Source organism: Spea bombifrons, chromosome 11 (assembly GCF_027358695.1).
Source record: "Spea bombifrons isolate aSpeBom1 chromosome 11, aSpeBom1.2.pri, whole genome shotgun sequence".
NCBI lineage: Eukaryota > Metazoa > Chordata > Amphibia > Anura > Pelobatidae > Spea > Spea bombifrons.
In genome coordinates, this window is record NC_071097.1 from 33,025,253 (window position 1) to 33,044,865 (window position 19,613).

General features: G+C 37.6%; 2 protein-coding genes across 2 annotated transcripts; both read left to right on the forward strand.

The window, feature by feature from the left end:
- The first annotated feature begins 1,679 nt into the window (after positions 1 to 1,679).
- Positions 1,680 to 2,772, forward strand: LOC128468279 (olfactory receptor 1019-like). Its single transcript, XM_053449967.1, has one exon. The coding sequence runs from the start codon at positions 1,680 to 1,682 to the stop codon at positions 2,619 to 2,621; it is 942 nt and encodes a 313-aa protein (XP_053305942.1). The 3' UTR covers positions 2,622 to 2,772.
- An 11,308-nt stretch (positions 2,773 to 14,080) lies between these two features.
- Positions 14,081 to 15,060, forward strand: LOC128468280 (olfactory receptor 1019-like). The gene has a single exon (XM_053449969.1). The coding sequence runs from the start codon at positions 14,081 to 14,083 to the stop codon at positions 15,017 to 15,019; it is 939 nt and encodes a 312-aa protein (XP_053305944.1). The 3' UTR covers positions 15,020 to 15,060.
- Positions 15,061 to 19,613: the final 4,553 nt, after the last annotated feature.

Sequence of the window (19,613 nt, forward strand, 5' to 3'; positions counted from 1 at the left end):
GGCCTTAAGACTAGGCCAGAAAACACCAGTCTGCAAGTCTTATATTCACAGAATTATAGAACATACAAGGTGCTGAGAAATAATACTATTTGAAAAGTAAAGTCAAACTCAAGTCAATAATTCGTATTGAATCAGTCTGTTTAATTGGCTTTTCTGAGTATTAGTGAGTGTTGATTATTATCGGATGTCTCAGGGGTCATTGTCTGTTTCATCACAGACTCTGACATAAAGTTTAACTTGTGAAAGAATGTATTCTCTGGATGATTTGCTTTCGCTGTCACATAATATAACAGATCAGCAAACTACTGACACTTCTTATTCTATAACAGGTGCTGGGCTTTACTTGCTGTTTACGGGGAGATAACATAAAGATCGAACCAGACTGCCTTCATCAACCGAGACAGATAAGTTGGCTTTATTGGGCATCAGTTGTCATTCTTTGCTATGTATGGTAGGAACTTGCTTATTATTATTAGTTTCCGACATTTAAATACATCTAAGGTTGCAGGTTGAAATTGATGGTCAGTCTGAGAGTGTTAACAGATGTAATTATATGATATATAATATTCTTACTTGAAAAAGCACAACTAGATTTGAGCTCTGTACACGGCTGTAAGAAATATAGATCAAAAGAGAACATACAATGCAAGCAGGGTCCCCCTTACTATAATCTTTTAAAACATTGTAAAAGCAACATGTATCAGTCTGCATTTTACCCAGTTAGACCATTATGTTAGACCATTATGTTAGGCCATTAGGTTTTGCAGATGTCTATAAAATTGTTCAGAACATTAAAAGAGACTCACAGAGACAGGTATGTAACCGGGAGGCTTGATAAACCAGTAATGCCTATTTAAACCAGCAATTATTTAATTATTTGCTTGATCAAGTAAAAAAATGCCAGTGATATAATAGGTATTGCACTAAACAATCATGAAATGAGAAATTAAGTATTATTGAACCTTTTTAAATATTCATGGATATAAGATAAATGTCCATGAAAGATGAGTTGAGCACTATTCTTCAACCTCGACTAAAAATAATGGAAATATATGATGGTATATCGTGGTACATTTAAATACTTTACTTTTATGAATCTGTTTAAAGAAACTGCAGTTACTCATTTTCAGGCATTATAGCGGGAGACAATCTTGCCCATCCGCTCACCTTTTAGTAATTTGAAACATTCAACTTATTTACTTTATTATGCCATAATATATTGCGTCATAACCAGGGGGTTTTCCTGCAAAAATAGTGGAGGTCGTCTTGCATAAATTTATAGTTAAATAGAGATGACTAAAGAAAAATCTCACAAATTTCACCATGTATTAAGCATGGTCGTCTCAGAAACTCTGGCCAGAAAGGCTTTCTGAGGTTGGCTCTTCATGATGCACGGTGAATTACGTGAGTTAAATGGTTTAAATTATCTGCAATCTCACAGTTAGTTAATATAGTCTGAAAAAAAATGTATGCAGAACCCGCGTATTATGAATTTTTCATAATTTCGGAAGTTCTTGATATATTAATATAGTTGATAGTATTAATGATAATGCTTCCCTGGGCTAGAATATGCTAATGCTTCTTTCTGTATATAAGCAATTCTTGATTATTATTCCTTTGTTATTCTTATTCTTATGTTTATTTTTTAATTTTTTTTTTTTTTTAGAAAGCGCTACAAAATGAAATCGGAAGATAAGCAGAATGTGACAGAATTTTTAATCCAAGGCTTGACTGATATCCCCAAATTGCAGTTCCCAATTTTCTTCATCTTCCTCCTAAGTTATTTCATAATTTTATTAGGAAATATAACTATTTTTGTGCTTATTTTGAGTGATTCCCGTCTTCACACTCCTATGTATATTTTTTTGATGAACCTTTCATTGACTGATATTGGTAACACCTCAAATATTCTTCCAAAAATCTTAATTATTGTTGTAACACAACATAAGACTATTTCCTTTGTGGGATGTATAACTCAGATGTATTTGTTTATATCTCTGACACTCACGGAAATTCTCATTCTTACAGCCATGGCCTATGACCGATATGTGGCAATTTGTCACCCTCTCCATTACTTTATCTTCATGAGTTTACGATACACTGTTATACTTGCAGCTGCTTCCTGGATCATTGGTTTCATGGACCCTACAGGACATGCTATTCTCGTTTCCAAAATGTCTTTTTGTGAATCCCACCTTATTGATCACATTTATTGTGATCTTCCACCATTGCTGAAGATCTCATGCAGCGGCAACTTTAAAGTAGAGTTGTTAACCTTTGTAGAAGGGGCAGTTTTTGCTGTTGTTAGTTTTCTGCTCACTTTTTTGTCCTACATGTTTATTGTGTCTTCTGTTTTGAAAATACAATCGGCAGAAGGCCGTAAAAAGACATTTTCCACCTGCACTTCCCACCTGACCTGTGTTACTGCCTTTTATGTAACGTTAATTTCTTTGTACATGAGACCCACATCAAGCTATTCCCTCAAACAGGACAAATATTTTGCTCTTCTATACATTGTCTTGATTCCGATCCTTAATCCTATTATATACACACTGAAAAATCAAGAAGTTAAAGATACTCTGAAGAAACTATTACATAGGATGGTCATTAAAACTTTATAAATATCTGTCAATCATTGCTAGTATTGGTGAAGAGGTAATGACATATTAAATATCAAGATGAGTTGTGTCTGGATTTTGGCAGAATATGGCATTTTCTTTATTTTCCTCACATTATTGTATACTTTGTAAACAACATTTAAGGTGACTTTTAGAATGATATATAAAATAAATGACAGATGGAAAGATGTATTTTCTTTTTGAAGGGAAGTAATTTTTTTTAGAAGGAAGAAGATGTAGACAAAATTGTCGTCGTCAATTTCTTGGTGTCATTTGCTATGAAGATGAAGGTGTAAAGAATCAAAATTTTAACGCTTCACGGCCATCAATGTTTGTGATACACATAATGTACCACGTGCTGATTGGATATCATGACTGGCTCTACAGAGAGCTGGAAGAAAGCTGTGGTCTGAGATCCTGATCTCTTTTCTGACAGCAGGAGCTAGCATAGCTGCTATGGACACTGATCGTGGCAATGCAGGTATTAACCCCTTAATGACAAAGACAAAATGCATTGTTTTCAATGGGTTTAAGGACCGCCCATTGTCCTTAAGGGGTTAAACAGCAGCCAATGCACTTTAAGGACGCTCGAGAGTAAGGACATAGTTGCAGCACAACCATTGCCTTGTTTTAAGTAAGCTCACTTTGCAAGAACTGACACATAACAGCATTCTGACAGCGCTTCAGTTTGTCTTTCGAGTGTCTTTTGAGTGCTTTGTAGTAGAAATAACCTGACGATTGCAGTGCTGTGCATACATTGATAAGTGAAAAATGTAGTGCTGTACAGTTTTGTTTTACATACATGTTCTGGACTCATTGTGTACGTTGTTGGGGGCATGCCTGTACCTGCCTTTTCAGTCTGTTCCTATGTGTAGTTAATCCCTCATGCTAAATGTGTGTATGTGGTTAACCCCTTCAGTGCTGGAATTCAACTTCCATATGTATTTGTAGTTAGCCACTTAACTGTTGAAGTGCAGAACTTCCAAATGTGTAGTTAACCTTGTCGCTGCTGGAGCTCAAAAAATCTGTATTGTTTACCTCTTCAGTGATAATGTAATGGAGTAATGTAAACACTGTTCCAAACTAAAAGTTGGGTCCGTGGCACCATGACTGTTACTTATGTTCAGGCCATTTTATTCCCTTATTGATTGTTGTGACTAGTGATACATGATTCGCAAAAAGGACACAGGATGCCAACCACGTATTGTATATGTGGGGTCACTTCAGGGTTCCATTTTTTCTGTAGTTTATGGGAGCCTTTTTATTTCTGTTCCCAAGTTACACTGCTTAACTTGGCAAACTAATTTCAACATTTGCCTTTCGGTACCATCTCTTTGATCGTGTCAGTTACTGTCTAATCCCTGTTTCTTTATGTCTGCACAATTCCTAAAACTCAATTTCTCCAAAACAGGTAAGACAAACGTATTCACACCTGAAATACGATGGTTGGGAAAACAGGGAGACTGACCTATATCCACCCCCTTATAAATGCATTAATTTCTGCCAATTATAGGGTCCACTTACTGACACAGACTTGACCCCTCACCCAAAATAACCCTTTATGCCTTCCACACTCAATCTGGGATTGCACCCATTTAACGCTTATTCTAGTATGAAAACTAGAGTTGTGATTTAATATTCTGGAGAACATGAAAACAAACACGAATAGTGCGTATTTGTTGCTCAAACCGAATACCAAATAAACTTATATGGTGGCGGGTAAACGTACACCAAGACGAAGAAGCACAACACAAAGAATCTTTGTCTTTGTTAATATCTCCTACCTAATCTCCCTGGTCCCTTCCCACTGCCTCTAGCCTACCTTCTCTACGCAGCATCCCAGGGGTTAACGGGAAAAGGAATCTGTAGGAGTTAAAGGTCCGTACGAGCGACTCTATTGGTCACCGGCAGAGGCCTCCTCTGGCATCAACTAATGAAGGACAGCTGCCCTAGAGTCGCTGTATCACCCTGTATGTCTCGTATCTATGTTATGCTCTTAGTAAATTGTGTCTAATGATTTTATAGGTATCTAAGAGATCCCGGAGTCGTTTGGTGGCCTCAGGTACAGCACTTGGTATAGGAGATCCCGGGAGCATGACTGGATGATATCCATAGTTGGAGTAAAAAGGTGAATAACCCATGGCTTGTTGTATCTGATTGTTATATGCATACTCCGCCGTGGGTAGCAGACGGGTCCAATCATCTTGTAGATAGGAAACAAAGCACCTTAGATACTGTTCTAAAATTTGGTTGATACTTTCTGCCTGTCCGTTGCTTTGTGGATGAAAAGCAGTCCGTGACCCGGTAAGAGAGTGGCATGATATTGCTGTAGCACCTCTTGACGAACTTGTGGTGGTACATATATCTTGACGTAGAATTCCCTGGCGTAGAATTGTTTCTTTATCACCCTCTGCAGTTGCTGACGGTTCATATTGTCAGGCTGTAGCAGGACTGGTTGGGAGCGTAGAGCAGGAGGACAAGTACAAAAGACGAAGTACAAGAGCCAAATCCGAATCGGGGCAGGCGGCGAAGGTGCAATAACGGGAAACAAGCCTGATCAGGATAGGATAGAAACACGAAGTCCAGAAAACAATGCCAAGGTCAGGTGCCGGGAGGTTCAGGTGCTGCTTCACCCTCGGGGGTAGCCATCGGTTGTACCAGATGGTGGGCTGGTCCTGGAGCAGGACGTCCAGAGCATAGTTCTTGTAACTGGTGATGCAGGTCGGCTTGTCCGGCTTGTAGCTCTTGTACTGTCTGTGTCAGACAGTCAGTTAACTGTTCTAACTTACATGCAGTTTTGTGCCTACTTGGGGCTCAACCCTTTATTGAGAGTTTCAGGGCTGAAGAACTTCACGGTGTGTGTTTTCAGGTGGACAGTGGACGTGACACTTTGTATCCAGACTGACTTGTTGGTCTTCTCATTTAAGAGGTGCAGTCATACCCGGGAGGGGGAAAGAATAGGACACAGAACAGAACCAATGCTAACATTAGAATACATTCAATGTAAATAAAAAGTAAGTAATAAGGCAGACCACTGGGCATTACCCCTGCTTCCCATGGCCATGGGGTCATACAAGTTCTGATTATGGTAGACATTTTTCCTAATGTCTACATACCAGGCAAGATAAGAAACTTATCATATCACCATACCATAATATTGATGTGTTAAACTTTTCCCATTCTGTGGAATAAATATTTCATAATAAAGTAATGACCTAATCAAGATACTAATTAATATTGATATAGATTGCTTGTTTAACTAAATCCCTTGGCTGCAGCCTACTTTTTCACTAGTACTAGGTGACTCTTGTAAAAAGTTTAGCTTATTAAACTTTTCATACACTGGGGAATATTTCATTTCTCTTTCACCCAGTATAACAGAGCAGCAAATTACTGCCACCCCGCAGAGCGTTTGCTGCTTGTGACAGTCTGTGATTTCCACAATCTTTTAAAGACAGACATTCAGGAACCAGTAAGATTACAATCGACAGATTGGTAAGTACTGTTCATATCAATAACAACTTCATCAACTTCAAGCTACTACATTATACATTTTCATTATGCTCTTTAGACCTGCATTTTATATTAATTTATTTCATTTTGAGAACTTTTCTTTTTTCTTTAAAAAGCAACAAAACAGCTTTATTCCAATAATGCAATTTTTAATGCCGCAAATATAGTAAATGGTTAATTGGCTTTCAATAGTCTTAAAATTACTTCCTTACAAACTGGGATACTAGGAATTTTATATAGGTGAAATTACATCTTTTTTATGTGCAGTAACATCTCAGTTACCGTTTTATTTTGCTAACAAAAGATGGGTGTCTACTTGACAACTCTTAATTTGGGGAACAGGTACAAAGTACAACTAAATATAGAGTTGAGTATATACATATATTTTGTGATGAACATAGGATATAGATAGATAGATAGATAGATAGATAGATAGATAGATATGTGTATATATAATCAGGCAATCGTTTACACAATTTGAAAATCGGTATATAAGGTTATACTTACAAATAAGTTATATTAAAAATGATATATATTATACAACGTACATTTTATAGCAGTTTTTGGTATTTTTAATTGGACCATGTGTTGCTTATGCTTCTTTAAGTAATGTCTGAATTTTCTGTAGTACTCAGGCTATAGAATTATTTCCAGCGCTGAAAGGTTTTACATGATTCAGTGCAACAAATTAAAGGAGAAGCCCGATGAAAAAACACGATGTATATTGTGGTAAATAATCGACTTTTATTAATCTGCTTAAGGAAACTGCAGTTACTCTTTTTTCAGGCAGTATAGCGGGAGACAATCTTGCCCATCTGCTCACATTCCATTCATTTATTTTATAATGCATCATGAAGCAGAGTTTTCCCTGCAAAAATAGTTGAGGTCGCCTTTATAGTTAGAGACCACTTAAGATAAAACTCACAGATTTCACCATGTATTAAGCAGGGTCGGCTCTTCATGATGCACGGTGAGTTATGTGGGTTAAATGGTTTCAATTATCTGCAATCGCACATTTAGTGAATATAGCCCAAAATTACATGTATGCAGAAGCCGCATATTATGATTTTTAATAATTTCTTAAATTGTTGATATAATAATAATGATAATGCTTCCCTATGTTAGAATATGCTAATGCTTCTTTCTGTATATAAGCAGTTATTGAATATTATTCCTTGGTTAGTGACATTCTTATGTTTGTTTATTTATTTATTTATTTTAGAAAGCGCTGTACAAAATGAAAATGGAAGGTAAGCAGAATGTGACAGAATTTTTAATCCAAGGCTTGATTGATATCCCCAAATTGCAGATCCCAATTTTCTCCATTTTCCTCCTAAGCTATATCATAATTGTATTAGGAAATCTAACTATTCTTGTGGTTATTTTGAGTGATTCCGGTCTTCACACTCCTATGTATATTTTTCTGATGAACCTTTCATTGACTGATATTGGTAACACCTCAAATATTCTTCCGAAAATGTTAATTATTGCTATAACACAACATAAAACTATTTCCTTTGTGGGATGTATAGCTCAGATGTATTTGTTTATATCTCTGACACTCACTGAAGCTCTCATTCTTACAGCCATGGCTTATGACCGATATGTGGCAATTTGTCACCCCCTCCATTACTTTATCTTCATGAGTTTACGACACACTGTTATACTTGCAGCTGCTTCATGGATCATTGGTTTCACGGACACTACAGGACATGCTGTTCTCGTTTCCAAAATGTCTTTTTGTGAATCCCACCTTATTGATCACTTTTTTTGTGATCTTCCACCATTGCTGAAGATCTCGTGCAGCGACAACTTTACAGTGGAGATGTTAACAATTGTAGAAGGGGCAATATTTGCTGTTCTTACTTTCCTGCTCACTTTTTTGTCCTACATGTTTATTGTGTCTTCTGTTTTGAAAATACAATCTTCAGAAGGCCGTAAAAAGACATTTTCCACCTGCATCTCCCACTTGACCTGTGTTACTGTCTTTTATGTAACGTTAACGTCTTTGTACATGAAACCCACATCAAGCTATTCCTTCAAACGGGACAAATTTTTTGCTCTTCTATACATTGTCTTAATTCCGATCCTTAATCCTGTTATTTACACACTGAAAAACCAAGAAGTTAAGGATACGTTGAAGAAATTAGTACAAAGGATGGTCATTAAAACATCCTAAAGAGCTTGGATTGATGAAGATGTAGTGACATATTAAATAAATAAATTAAATAAAATAAATGTCAAAATGTGTTTGGATTTCTTCAGAAAAAATTTAACAACAATCTTTTATATTTTTCCCTTATGTTATTGTATACTTTTTTTTCCAATACTTTTTTCTTGACGTTTTGTATTTTGTAGACTATAGTAACTTCCAATAAAGTTTTGACAGTGAGGAAAATACATTAAAAAAAACGTGTTAGGTTGGCTTCAGTAGAGGAAAATAAATAAATTAACCCCTTCAGGTCCGGGACGTACCTGGTACTTCCTGGTCACAGGTCACCGGTAGACCGGGATGTACCAGGTACGTCTTCCTCAAAAACCGCCCCCCCACATCGCCACAATCGTGGTGATCGCGAGGGCGCTGCTGCTGCTGTCTGCCCAGGAGTCAGGGCAGACCAGCACAGCCTCTCTAAGCCCGCCCCCAAGCCTACGATCACTCCCACGGAGTGATTCTGTAGGCTGAAACCGCAATTGCAGAAAAATCCTGTAGGACTGATCAAAAAGACTCCTCCCCTGCCATCTCCAGTCTATGAGAGATTGTGTCCCAGCTGCCAGAGGCAGCTTCAGGGACAGGGAGACAGGGTTCTTTGGTCTCCACATGAGTGTGGAGACCAGCCCCCACCCCCTCCCTTGTTCAATTAACCCCCACCCCCCTCTTGCTCAATTAACCCCTTCAATGCTGCGATTGTGTATGACCCCCATCGCAGCATTGCAGGGGTTAATATTAGTCCCCACAAGTTTGTGGGGACTAAATATCAGTCAATGCTGTGCTTCAATGGAGCATCAGCATTGAAAGAGTTAAAAACAAATTAAAAATTTTTTTAAAAAAAAATATAAAAAATAAAATAAAAAAATGAAAAAAAAAATAACAGCACTGACCTGAAAGCCCAGGGTGCTTCCAGGTCAAATGCTGGGCTGATGATGATCAGATCACTCCTGGCCAATAGGAGTGATCGGATCATTGTGGCAACCCATGGATGACCCTGCCCTACAAAGAGAGAGTGGTCATCTAGGGTAATTATGAAAAAACACAAATTAATAATAAAAAAAAAACAACATAATTATTACCTGATCACTTGTCGGTGACATTTTAAGTCGCTGATTATTGATCTCCCTGATTGATGTCAGCGGCCCAAACCTGTCACTTACAAGTAATCTGATAAAAATATTTAAAAAAGTTTAAAAATTGAAATGCGCATGTTCCAGTTTTGCCCTCAAAAATAGCTTCCTCAAAAAATGCATGAACCATGCATGTGAGGCCTTGTTGGAATCATGGGATGTTGGTGAACAAAATGTGGCGTTTTCTTCCACTGTTGCACATATGCTGTGCAAGAAATAAATTGCAAAATTGAAATGTATGCGTTAAAAACGCAATAAAATAAATTTTCCGTGAAATTTTAGCAGACATCAATGAAGAAATGGCTGCCTGAAAACTGTCAAAATTAACCTAGTTGAACACCTTGACTTTTGACTGCTGCTCATAAATATATACTTTTATGGGGTAATTTACAGTGGGGGGCTTCCAAAATGTCCCAAATAGGATATGGGCCCAGTAAACCAATTTCTGAAAATTCCAAATTTGAAAACTAAAATGCGCATGTTCCAGTTTTGCCCTCATAGCTTCCTCAAAAAATGCATGAACCATGCATGTGAGGCCTTGTTGGAATCATGGGATGTTGGTGAACAAAATGTGGTGTTTTCTTCCACTGTTGCACTTATGGTGTGCAAGAAATTCAGTGCAACATTGAAATGTATGTGTTAAAAACGCAATAAAATAATTTCCCTGTGAAGTTTGGCAGACATCAGTGAAGAAATGACTGGCTGAAAACTGTCAAAACTACCATAGTCAAACACCTTGACTTGTCTACTCTTCATAAATATATACTTTTATGGGGTACTTTACAGTGGGGGGCATCCAAAATCTTCCAAATGGGATATGGGCCCAGTAAACCAATTTCTGAAAATTCCAAATTTGAGAACTAAAATGCGCATGTTCCAGTTTTGCCCTCATAGCTTCCTCAAAAAAAATGCATAAACCATGCATGTGAGGCCTTGTTGGAACCGGGGGATGTTGGTGAACACAATTTGGTGTTTTTTTCTGCAGTTGCACATATTCTATACAAAATATAATATAAAATCTAAAGCAACATTGCAACATATGCAAAAAAAACCCCCAAAAAATACAAAAATACCTCAAAATTTGGCAGCAATTGGCGATAAAATCCCTGTTTGAAAAGTGTCAAAATGACCCTAGTTGTACACCTTGACGTATCTACTGTTCATAAACATATAATTTTGGGGGGGTGATCAGTATCTGTGACAACTATTGCAGTTATTAGACTGTTATGCCAAATTTGAAAAAAATTACATTTCAAAAACGTGATGCATGCCTTGCAATATTTGCCCTATACTGGTCAAAATAGATAAAAATCCTGGCTATGTTGGGTGGTTTCCAAATCAGGACAAGTTAATGAATATATTTGGGATAATTGTTTCCCATTGGTTCAATGTGTGTACAATTTGTATGTATACAAAACTGTAAAATGTTTTTTTTTATTTTTTCCCCACTTTTTCCAGTTTATTTCAAACAAAACAATGTACTACCCAGCTTAATGAAAGCCCTACTTGTGCTGAAAAAACAATATATGATTTGTGTGGGTGCACCAATTGAGAGAAATTACAGTTGAAGAAAGACATAGCAAAAACACAAGTACGGCTCCGGTCCTTTAGTGACACCTTAGTATCAAAATCCCGGTCCTGAAGGGGTTAATTAATATTGAAATAAAAAATATTAGCTGGATCCAATATCAAAGAAAACTTTTCTGTATCAGAAAACACACACTACTGGATAACAATGAGTAACATCACCTGTCAAGTTTAGGAAAATTAAAGGAAAAAATAAAGCTATAATACATAGCATTTTTACAATAGCAAATAAATACCGTATCTGCTTGAATATAAGAGGTTTTTTTAAGCAGCAGAGTGGCATATAGGGGGTATAAGGCATATCTGGGGGGGGGCAGAATGGCATATATAGAGTAAGAGTTTCTTTGAGGGCTATAGTGGATGCCCGGAGCTTATCACATAAAGCCACTGAATCTAGAAGAGAATGAGACATATATTCCATGTTTTTATATCTAATAAAATATGTATTTCTTCTGAAAATGATGGACCCAGATTATTTTTCCATTTATTAACTAATTTTGGTAGCTAATAGTTATTCCAGTAATTTCGAGATTTGGAGATACCATGAGGTAATCAGATCCAGGAACCTTATGAGGGTTGAGAGATTTAATAACCTCTTCTTTGGTAGTCAGTTTGCTTTTTTGTTCCCCATTTTCATGAGAGATCTTAGGTATAGATAGTGTTTCTTGAACGTGTGGATGAAAGATTGGAGGATCCTTTTTCAAATTATACAAATGGCCATGTAATGTAGCCAAAGTATCTGCAATATGATTAGGGTTATACACTCTAGTACCATGTGCATGAGTTTTGAGAACTGTTTGTCTTAATTTATTAGCATACTGAATCGGCTTTATTGTCTTTTTCATGATAATTATGTTTTAAGTCATCTCATGGCCAATTCAGTTTTGCTAAATAACCTCTGCCCTGGTGGCTTTGGAAGCTCATATTCGTTTACACGCCATATTCCTTGCCCTTTGATAGTAAGGACATTTTTTAATAGTAACAATTAGACTTGGGGGCTGGCCAACTCTTCGTGTTTGTCTTCATGTTCGTCTTCATGGGGAAGAAAATCTTTGTATGTGTTGGGTTTGGCCGAATCTTCGTGTATTAATAATTTTACTACAGAAAAGTTTTACTGAGAATCCCCATTTGTAAGTTATGGCGTGTATTCTTAAACCTGATAGGTGATGATAGGTGCTAACTTTTGGCAGGTCAGGGTAAATTTCTCTAATCCCCCTAAAACTTAACGTTAAAAATCTAAACCTTTTATTTAAAGCCCTTCCAAAATTCTTCCTTTAACGTTTTTCCCCCTCTACAGATACTAATGTATCCATTATTTACCTTTGAAGACCACCCTCTTTTCATGCTACCTTATGTAAACCTAATAATATTTGATCAGAATTTTAGTCTTATACTCTCTTATCTGATGGGTCCTTAGTTATGCATGGACAGTCAGTTAACTGTTCTAACTTTCATGCAGTTTTGTGCCTACTTGGCCTATTTAGAGTTCCAGGGCCGAAGAACTTCGCCGGTGTGTGTGCTTTCCAGTGACAGCGGACGTGACACTATGTATCCAGACTCTCCCCTTTTAAGAGCTGCAGTCATACCCGGGGTATGAATAGGACACAGAACAGAACCAATGCTAACATTAGAATCCATTCAATGTAAATAAATAGTAAGTAATAAGGCAGACCACTGGGCATTACCCCTGCTTCCTATGGCCAGTCTTCACAGGCTCGTGCAATTTCTGATTGTGGTGGAATTTTCCCTAATATCTACATACAAGAGAAGATGGGCAACTTATCCATAATATTGATGAGTTAAACTTTTCCCATTCTGTGGAACTTAAATACTTGTGTAATAAATATTTCATAATAAAGTAATGACCTAATCAAGATACTAATTAATGTTTATATCGATTGCTCATTTTATTAAATCTCTTGACAGCAGCTTACTTTTTCACTAGTACTAGGTGACTCTCGTACAAAGTTTCTCTTATTAAACTTTTCATACTCTGGGGAATATTTCATTTCTCTTTCACCCAGTATAACAGAGCAGCAAATTACTGCCCCCCGCAGAGCGCTTGCTGCTTGTGACAGTCTGTGATTTCCACAGCGTTTCAAAGACTTTCAGGTACCGGTATGATTACAATCGACATGTTGGTAAGTACTGTTCATATCAATAACAACTTCATGAGCTTCAAACTACTACATTATACATTTTCATTATGCCCTTTAACCCTGAATTTCATATTAATTTATACAATTAACTTCTCTGTTTTTTTTAAGACCATGAGTGCAATGAAGCAGCTTTATTACAATGATGTAATTTTTAATGCCGGAAATATAGTCAATTATTAATTTGCTTTCGATAGCGAAGAGAAACACAGTCTTAAAATGTCACATGTGTAGTAATGTCTCGCTTACTGTTTGATTTTGCCGACAAAAGATGAGTGTCTACTGGGTGAAAATCTGGATTTTTTGTGTGTGTGACTGTATATAATCGAACAATCTATTAAACCAGTTCAAAATGGTAATATAAAGATACACTTGTAAATAAGTTAGTATATTGAACTATAATTTAAATTATTAATACATGTAAAATTATATATACATTAGAAATTATATAGCAACTTTTGGTATTTTTAGACCATGTGTTGCTTGTGTTTTAAGTAATGTCTGTCTTTTCTGTAGCAATGAAAAGTTTACCATGATACAGTGCAATGAATGAAAGCAGAAATGTCATTCATGGATGAGAGTCCGTGTATTCCCTAAGCCAATACAGATATAAAAGACACTTTTCATAATTAGTCTAATGTAATAGTGATGACATTTTCGTTTTGTGTTATTCACTTGCTATTTTCTATCTTTGCCATCACTTCTGATTGATGTAATATTTTATATTTTATTACACTTAAGTAGTTTTAAAACATATAGGAACTAGTTAACTGTTTTAGTGCCAGAGTAGTGAGAAAGGACTAGATACATTTGACTGACTGATTAAAGTAATGTATATATATATTTATATATATTTGTTTAACCAGAATGAAAATGATATTAGAGGAAAAAAAGAACGTGACAGTGTTTTCAATACAAGGCCTGACGGATATCCCTGAACTCCAGTTCCCAACATTCTTAATTTTTCTACTATGCTACATCATTATTTTCTGGGGAAATATAACAATTTTTCTTGTAATTTTGAGTGATTCTCACCTTCACACCCCTATGTATATTTTTTTACTGAACCTTTCATTACTCGATATCAGTAATACCTCAAACATTCTGCCAAAAATATTACATATTCTCCTAACAAATCATACATTTATTTCTTTTCTGGGATGTATGAGTCAAATGTATTTCTTTCTGTCTCTGACACTTAGTGAAATCTTATTGCTTGCTGCCATGGCTTATGACCGATATGTGGCAATTTGTCACCCCCTTCATTACTTTTATCTGATGAGCTTAAGACACACTTTTGCTCTTGCGACTTCTTCATGGGGCATTGGTTTCCTGGACGCTATAGGACATGTGGTCTCTGTATCTAATCTGTCCTTTTGTGCATCTCATCTTATCGATCACATTTTTTGTGACATCACACCATTGCTGAAGATCTCTTGCAGTGATACCTTCAAAGTGGAGATGTTAACCTTTGTCGAAGGGGCAATATTGCTCGTTCCTGCATTCCTTCTCACCTTAATCTCATATGTATTTATTATCTCCACCATTCTACAAATAAGATCAGCAGAAGGACGACAAAAGGCTTTTTCTACGTGCACCTCGCATCTGACCTGCGTTACTATATTTTATGGAACCATCATTTGTCTGTACATGAGACCCACAACAAGTTATTTTCCCAAGCAGGACAAGTTTTTTGCTCTTCTATACATTGTCTTGATTCCAATGCTGAACCCTGTTATATACAGTCTGAAAAACCAGGATGTTAAAAGCGCTTTGAAAAAATTGAAAAAGAAAATAATGTGTTAGAGAATTATATATCAATGTTCATTTTATACATTTCTGAATTATTTAAGTGGCTTAATAAACAGGTAAAGATGTATCACACCTTTCTATTTGTTACAAATATGTCACACAAAGTTATTCTCAATTGGCTTTGCTTCTGGGCTCTTAAAGCTGTTGAATGTACTCGACATCAGGGTGGGTTGTGTTTGATGTTTTACATTTTTATAAAAATATAGATATTGTGCTAATTTCAGATTATATTTGCAAAGATTCCTCAATGTTAAACGTAAAATGGCTTCGTGCTTACTAATTGCCCTCTCAGTAAAAAATGGAGATAAAACATTTTTTAGATATATAAATGAGAAAAGGAAAGTTAAACAAGGATTAGTTAGACTAAAAACAAAAGGAATGTATGTAGAAGAGGATAAAGGTTTAGCTGACTGCCTCAATGAATATTTCTGTTCAGTTTTTACAAATGAAAATGAGGGAATGGGACCTCAGGTAAAAAGACTGAATCATTTGAAATATGTGAGTTTATTGAGGTGGAGGTTCTACTTCAGTTGTCTAAGGTAAAGACAAATAAGTCGATGGGGCCTGATGGGATACACCCCAAGTTATTAAATGAGCTCGGGGGTGTACTAGCAAAACCGTTAACTGATATATTTAACGAATCATTGGTAACGGGAATTGTCCCTGGGGATTGGAAAGTAGCGAATGTTGTGCCCATTCACAAAAAAGGCAGTAGGGAGGAGTCGGGCAACTACAGGCCAGTAAGTCTTACATCTGTAGTGGGGAAATTAATGGAAACAATGTTAAAGGAAAGGATTGTTGAACATCTGAAGTCACATGGGTTTCAAGATCAAAAACAACATGGGTTTACCTCAGGAAGATCATGCCAAACAAATCTTATTGATTTCTTTGATTGGGTGACTAAAGTAATTGATCAAGGTGGTGCAGTAGACATTGCGTATCTGGATTTCAGTAAGGCCTTTGACACTGTCCCACATAGAAGACTTATAAATAAACTGCAATCTCTGGGTTTAGATCCCAATGTTGTTGAATGGATTAAGGAGTGGCTGAGTGACAGACAACAGAGGGTTGTAGTGAATGGCGTATATTCAGAACAAGGTCTTGTTACCAGTGGGATACCTCAGGGATCTGTACTTGGACCCATTCTCTTTAATATTTTATTAGTGATATTGCAGATGGTCTTGATGAAAAGGTATGTTTATTTGCTGACGATACAAAAATTTGCAACAGGGTTGATGTTCCTGGAGGAAGAAGCCAAATGGCAAACGATCTAGGTAAACTGGAAAAATGGTCAGAGCTGTGGCAATTGGCATTTAATGTAGATAAATGCAAAGTAATGCACCTGGGGCATAAAAACCCAAGGGCAGGGTATAGAATATTTGATACTGTCCTAACCTCAACGTGTGAGGAAAGGGATTTAGGGGTAATTATTTCTGAGGATTTAAAGGTAGGCAGACAATGCAGTAGAGCAGCAGGTAATGCGAGCAGAATGCTTGGTTGTATAGGGAGAGGTATTAGCAGTAGAAAGAGGGAAGAGCTCATGCCGTTGTACAGATCACTGGTGAGACCTCACTCGGAGTATTGTGTACAGTACTGGAGACCGGATCTCCAGAAGGATATAGAAATGTTGGAGAAAGTGCAGAGAAGGGCTACTAAAATGGTTTATGGATTACAAAATAAACCTTACTAGGACAGGTTAAAGGATCTTAACCTATATAGCCTGGAAAAAAGACGGGACAGGGGGGATATGATAGAAACATTTAAATACTTAAAGGGAATCAATAAGATAAAGGAAGGGAGTTTATTTAAAAGGAGAAATAAAACCGCAACAAGAGGACACAACCATAAACTAGAGGGACAAAGGTTTAATGGTAACATCAGAAAATATTACTTTACGGAAAGGGTAGTGGACGCATGGAATAGCCTTCCAGCGGAAGTGGTAGAAGTTAATACAGTAAAGGCATTTAAGCAAGCATGGGATAGGCATAATGCCAAGCTGGATATAGGATAAGGGCAAGTACTAAAGGAAAGTACTCACAGGTTGGGCAGACTGGATGGGCCTACCGGTTCTTATCTGCCGTCACTTTCTATGTTTCTAGGACTTCTGGCTGGGTGATCTATGCCTGGAGCATCCAGAGAAAGGGAGTTAATATGGATGGGGATGTGTGTGTCTGTATTTATTTAATCTCTTTAATACAAGAGTGCAAAACTTCCATTACCCATAATGCTTGGTGACCACCCCCTCCCTTGTGGGGTAAGGGAGGTTAGAGCAGCTGGAAACCATTTTGGGGGGCACACTTCTCTCCCCCTCCCTACACATCTGCCCCGTGGAATGCAGAGGATAATGTGAGTGGTGAGGTAAAGTGGTGAGTTACCTGCACTACCCAGCATGGGCTAGTCTATCTACCAGCGTATTGCTTTTATTCAACACCGCCCAATCAGACTGTATAAAGCCTCTCATGATTGGTGGAGGGTGCACACAGTGAGCCAGTTAAAACAGTGCATACATAAAGCCTCACTTTCTGCTTACATGTTTTCTGTGAGAGACAGGCTTCTGTGATAGGCTGATGGACTTCACTGTAAGCCAGTTAGAACAGTGCTTGCATTTAGAGCAGGGAAGGAAGGACAATGCAGGACAGAGAGAGCTGAGGAGAGGACTGGGGCAGTACCATGTAAGACTGAGGTAAATTATGGCAGCAAGAGACTAGCAGACAAATCAGAGCCTAAAAACCTTCAGCCCCCCAAAGAAATACCAAGAACAGCAATGCTTTTTCCTGTAGACCACTCTATATGTCATGTGTTTGTAATAAAGCTTATTATTTTGTATGCAAAATTTGCAGTGTTTACAAAATTAATATATGCAATAGGGTGTGTGTGATCCAATATAGAAAATTTAGTGAGTGTGAAGGCAGGCCTGGGCTGGCTATCTGGCACTCCGGGCAAATGCCCAGTGGGCCACTGCTGAAAAACGCTCCATACTCAGGAGAGAAGATCAGGCGCTGTAGTGTGAGGCCGCTGGCTGAATATGCCTGGCGTAACATGCGGCCTTATAGCGTCAGGGCTGCTTTACTATCCCAAATTCGGCCCTGTGTGCAGGTGAAGTACTAGCGAGCACATATAATTATCATATTGACTTTAGTGTTTAGCCTCAGAGTAACAATACTTAGCAGCAGTCAACATCATTGTTGACTACTTCAAGCAATACCATTTAGCTTGCAAATATTGGTGCATGGAAGCTGATAAAATCGGTGATAAAATGGCAGCATCAACAGTGTCAAAATACCCCTTTGGTAGTCGTTTTCAAAAAATATACTTTGTTGGGGTAGATTCAGTTAGTGGATTGAGAAAATTACATGTGCTCAGCCAAGGAATCGGTTACAATTCTAAGCAGTAACACATAACAAGATCTGTAAATTAATACCACAAGTGCAATGTGTGAAAAAATACACGCAATTATTACCGTAAACTTTGACAAATACTGGTGGTGAAATACCAACATTTGAAATACTCTGGGTTGTCTTTTTTCAAACATATCGTATTTACTCAATTATAAGGCATCCCTGATTATAAGACGACCCTCCCCAAAATTGTAATATTCATTTAGGAAAAAGAGAAAAGGCCTGAATATAAGGCTAACCTATAGGAAAAGAGTTTTACTAGTAAACAATTCACATGTAAATTATTTTTTCATGTTTAATAAAAACTATGATTGAGAAAAATCCATTTGTTTTTATTTACTTTTATTTCCCAACCTGACCCCAGTTATGCACATCTGCCCTCAGGGTAGCCACTCTGCCCCCCCAGATATGCCCTATACTCCTTGTGATGGGGGTGGGGCAACTAGAGAGCAAGGTGGGTCAATGCTCCGCCCCCCCATACAGTGGCCGGGTTTTCCAAGAGATAAGAGGTCGGCAGGATCCAGTCCGGGATTACTATGGGGTCTGCATCAGGCCCAGGTGCTGGGCCTTAAAAACCTAAACCTCTTAGAGCCTGAGCTCAGGGACTGTTGGGGAAAAGGAAGTTTTCCTGAGCTCCCAGGGCAAGGTGAGGCCCTAAAGAAGACCATCCCTGAGCCAAGTGAGGCAATACCTGCCTGGACCTTTGTGTGCTATCTGGGGGAGGTTTTCCAGAGCCTGGTTTAGCTGGGTCTGGCTGGGAGGTTGAGTTAGTGGGTGATTAGGCCGGTCAGTATGGGACAGTATAGTTTAGTTAGAGAGGGCTCCAATTGGGAGCTAGGTTTTTCTTTTTATGATTTTGTTTTTGGGGTTTGGCATTTGAACAGTTAACCAAGGGTACAAAAAACAGCTCTGTCTTTAAGTGGTTAAATAAAAATTGATCAGTCGAGTTTAAGGTTTAACTGTCCTCACATGCTCTTCCATGCTGGCCACTTTGAAAAAATGACCACAGTCCCTAATTCTCTGCAAGGGCTTGTAAATGAAAACTTTATTTTCTATGAATTACAGGCAAAGACATTCCAGTTTAATGCGAACTTACATGTCCTCGCCTGTAAAATAACCCCTCACTCTATTTATTTTTTATTTTTTTTAAATAATGGGGTGGAGGAAGGAGGACAATTATTGGGTGGGTT

Bases quoted from the DNA above. Each gene is read 5' to 3' on its own strand.
- LOC128468279 (XM_053449967.1), top strand. From the start codon at position 1,680: ATGAAATCGGAAGATAAGCAGAATGTGACAGAATTTTTAATCCAAGGC.
- LOC128468280 (XM_053449969.1), top strand. From the start codon at position 14,081: ATGAAAATGATATTAGAGGAAAAAAAGAACGTGACAGTGTTTTCAATA.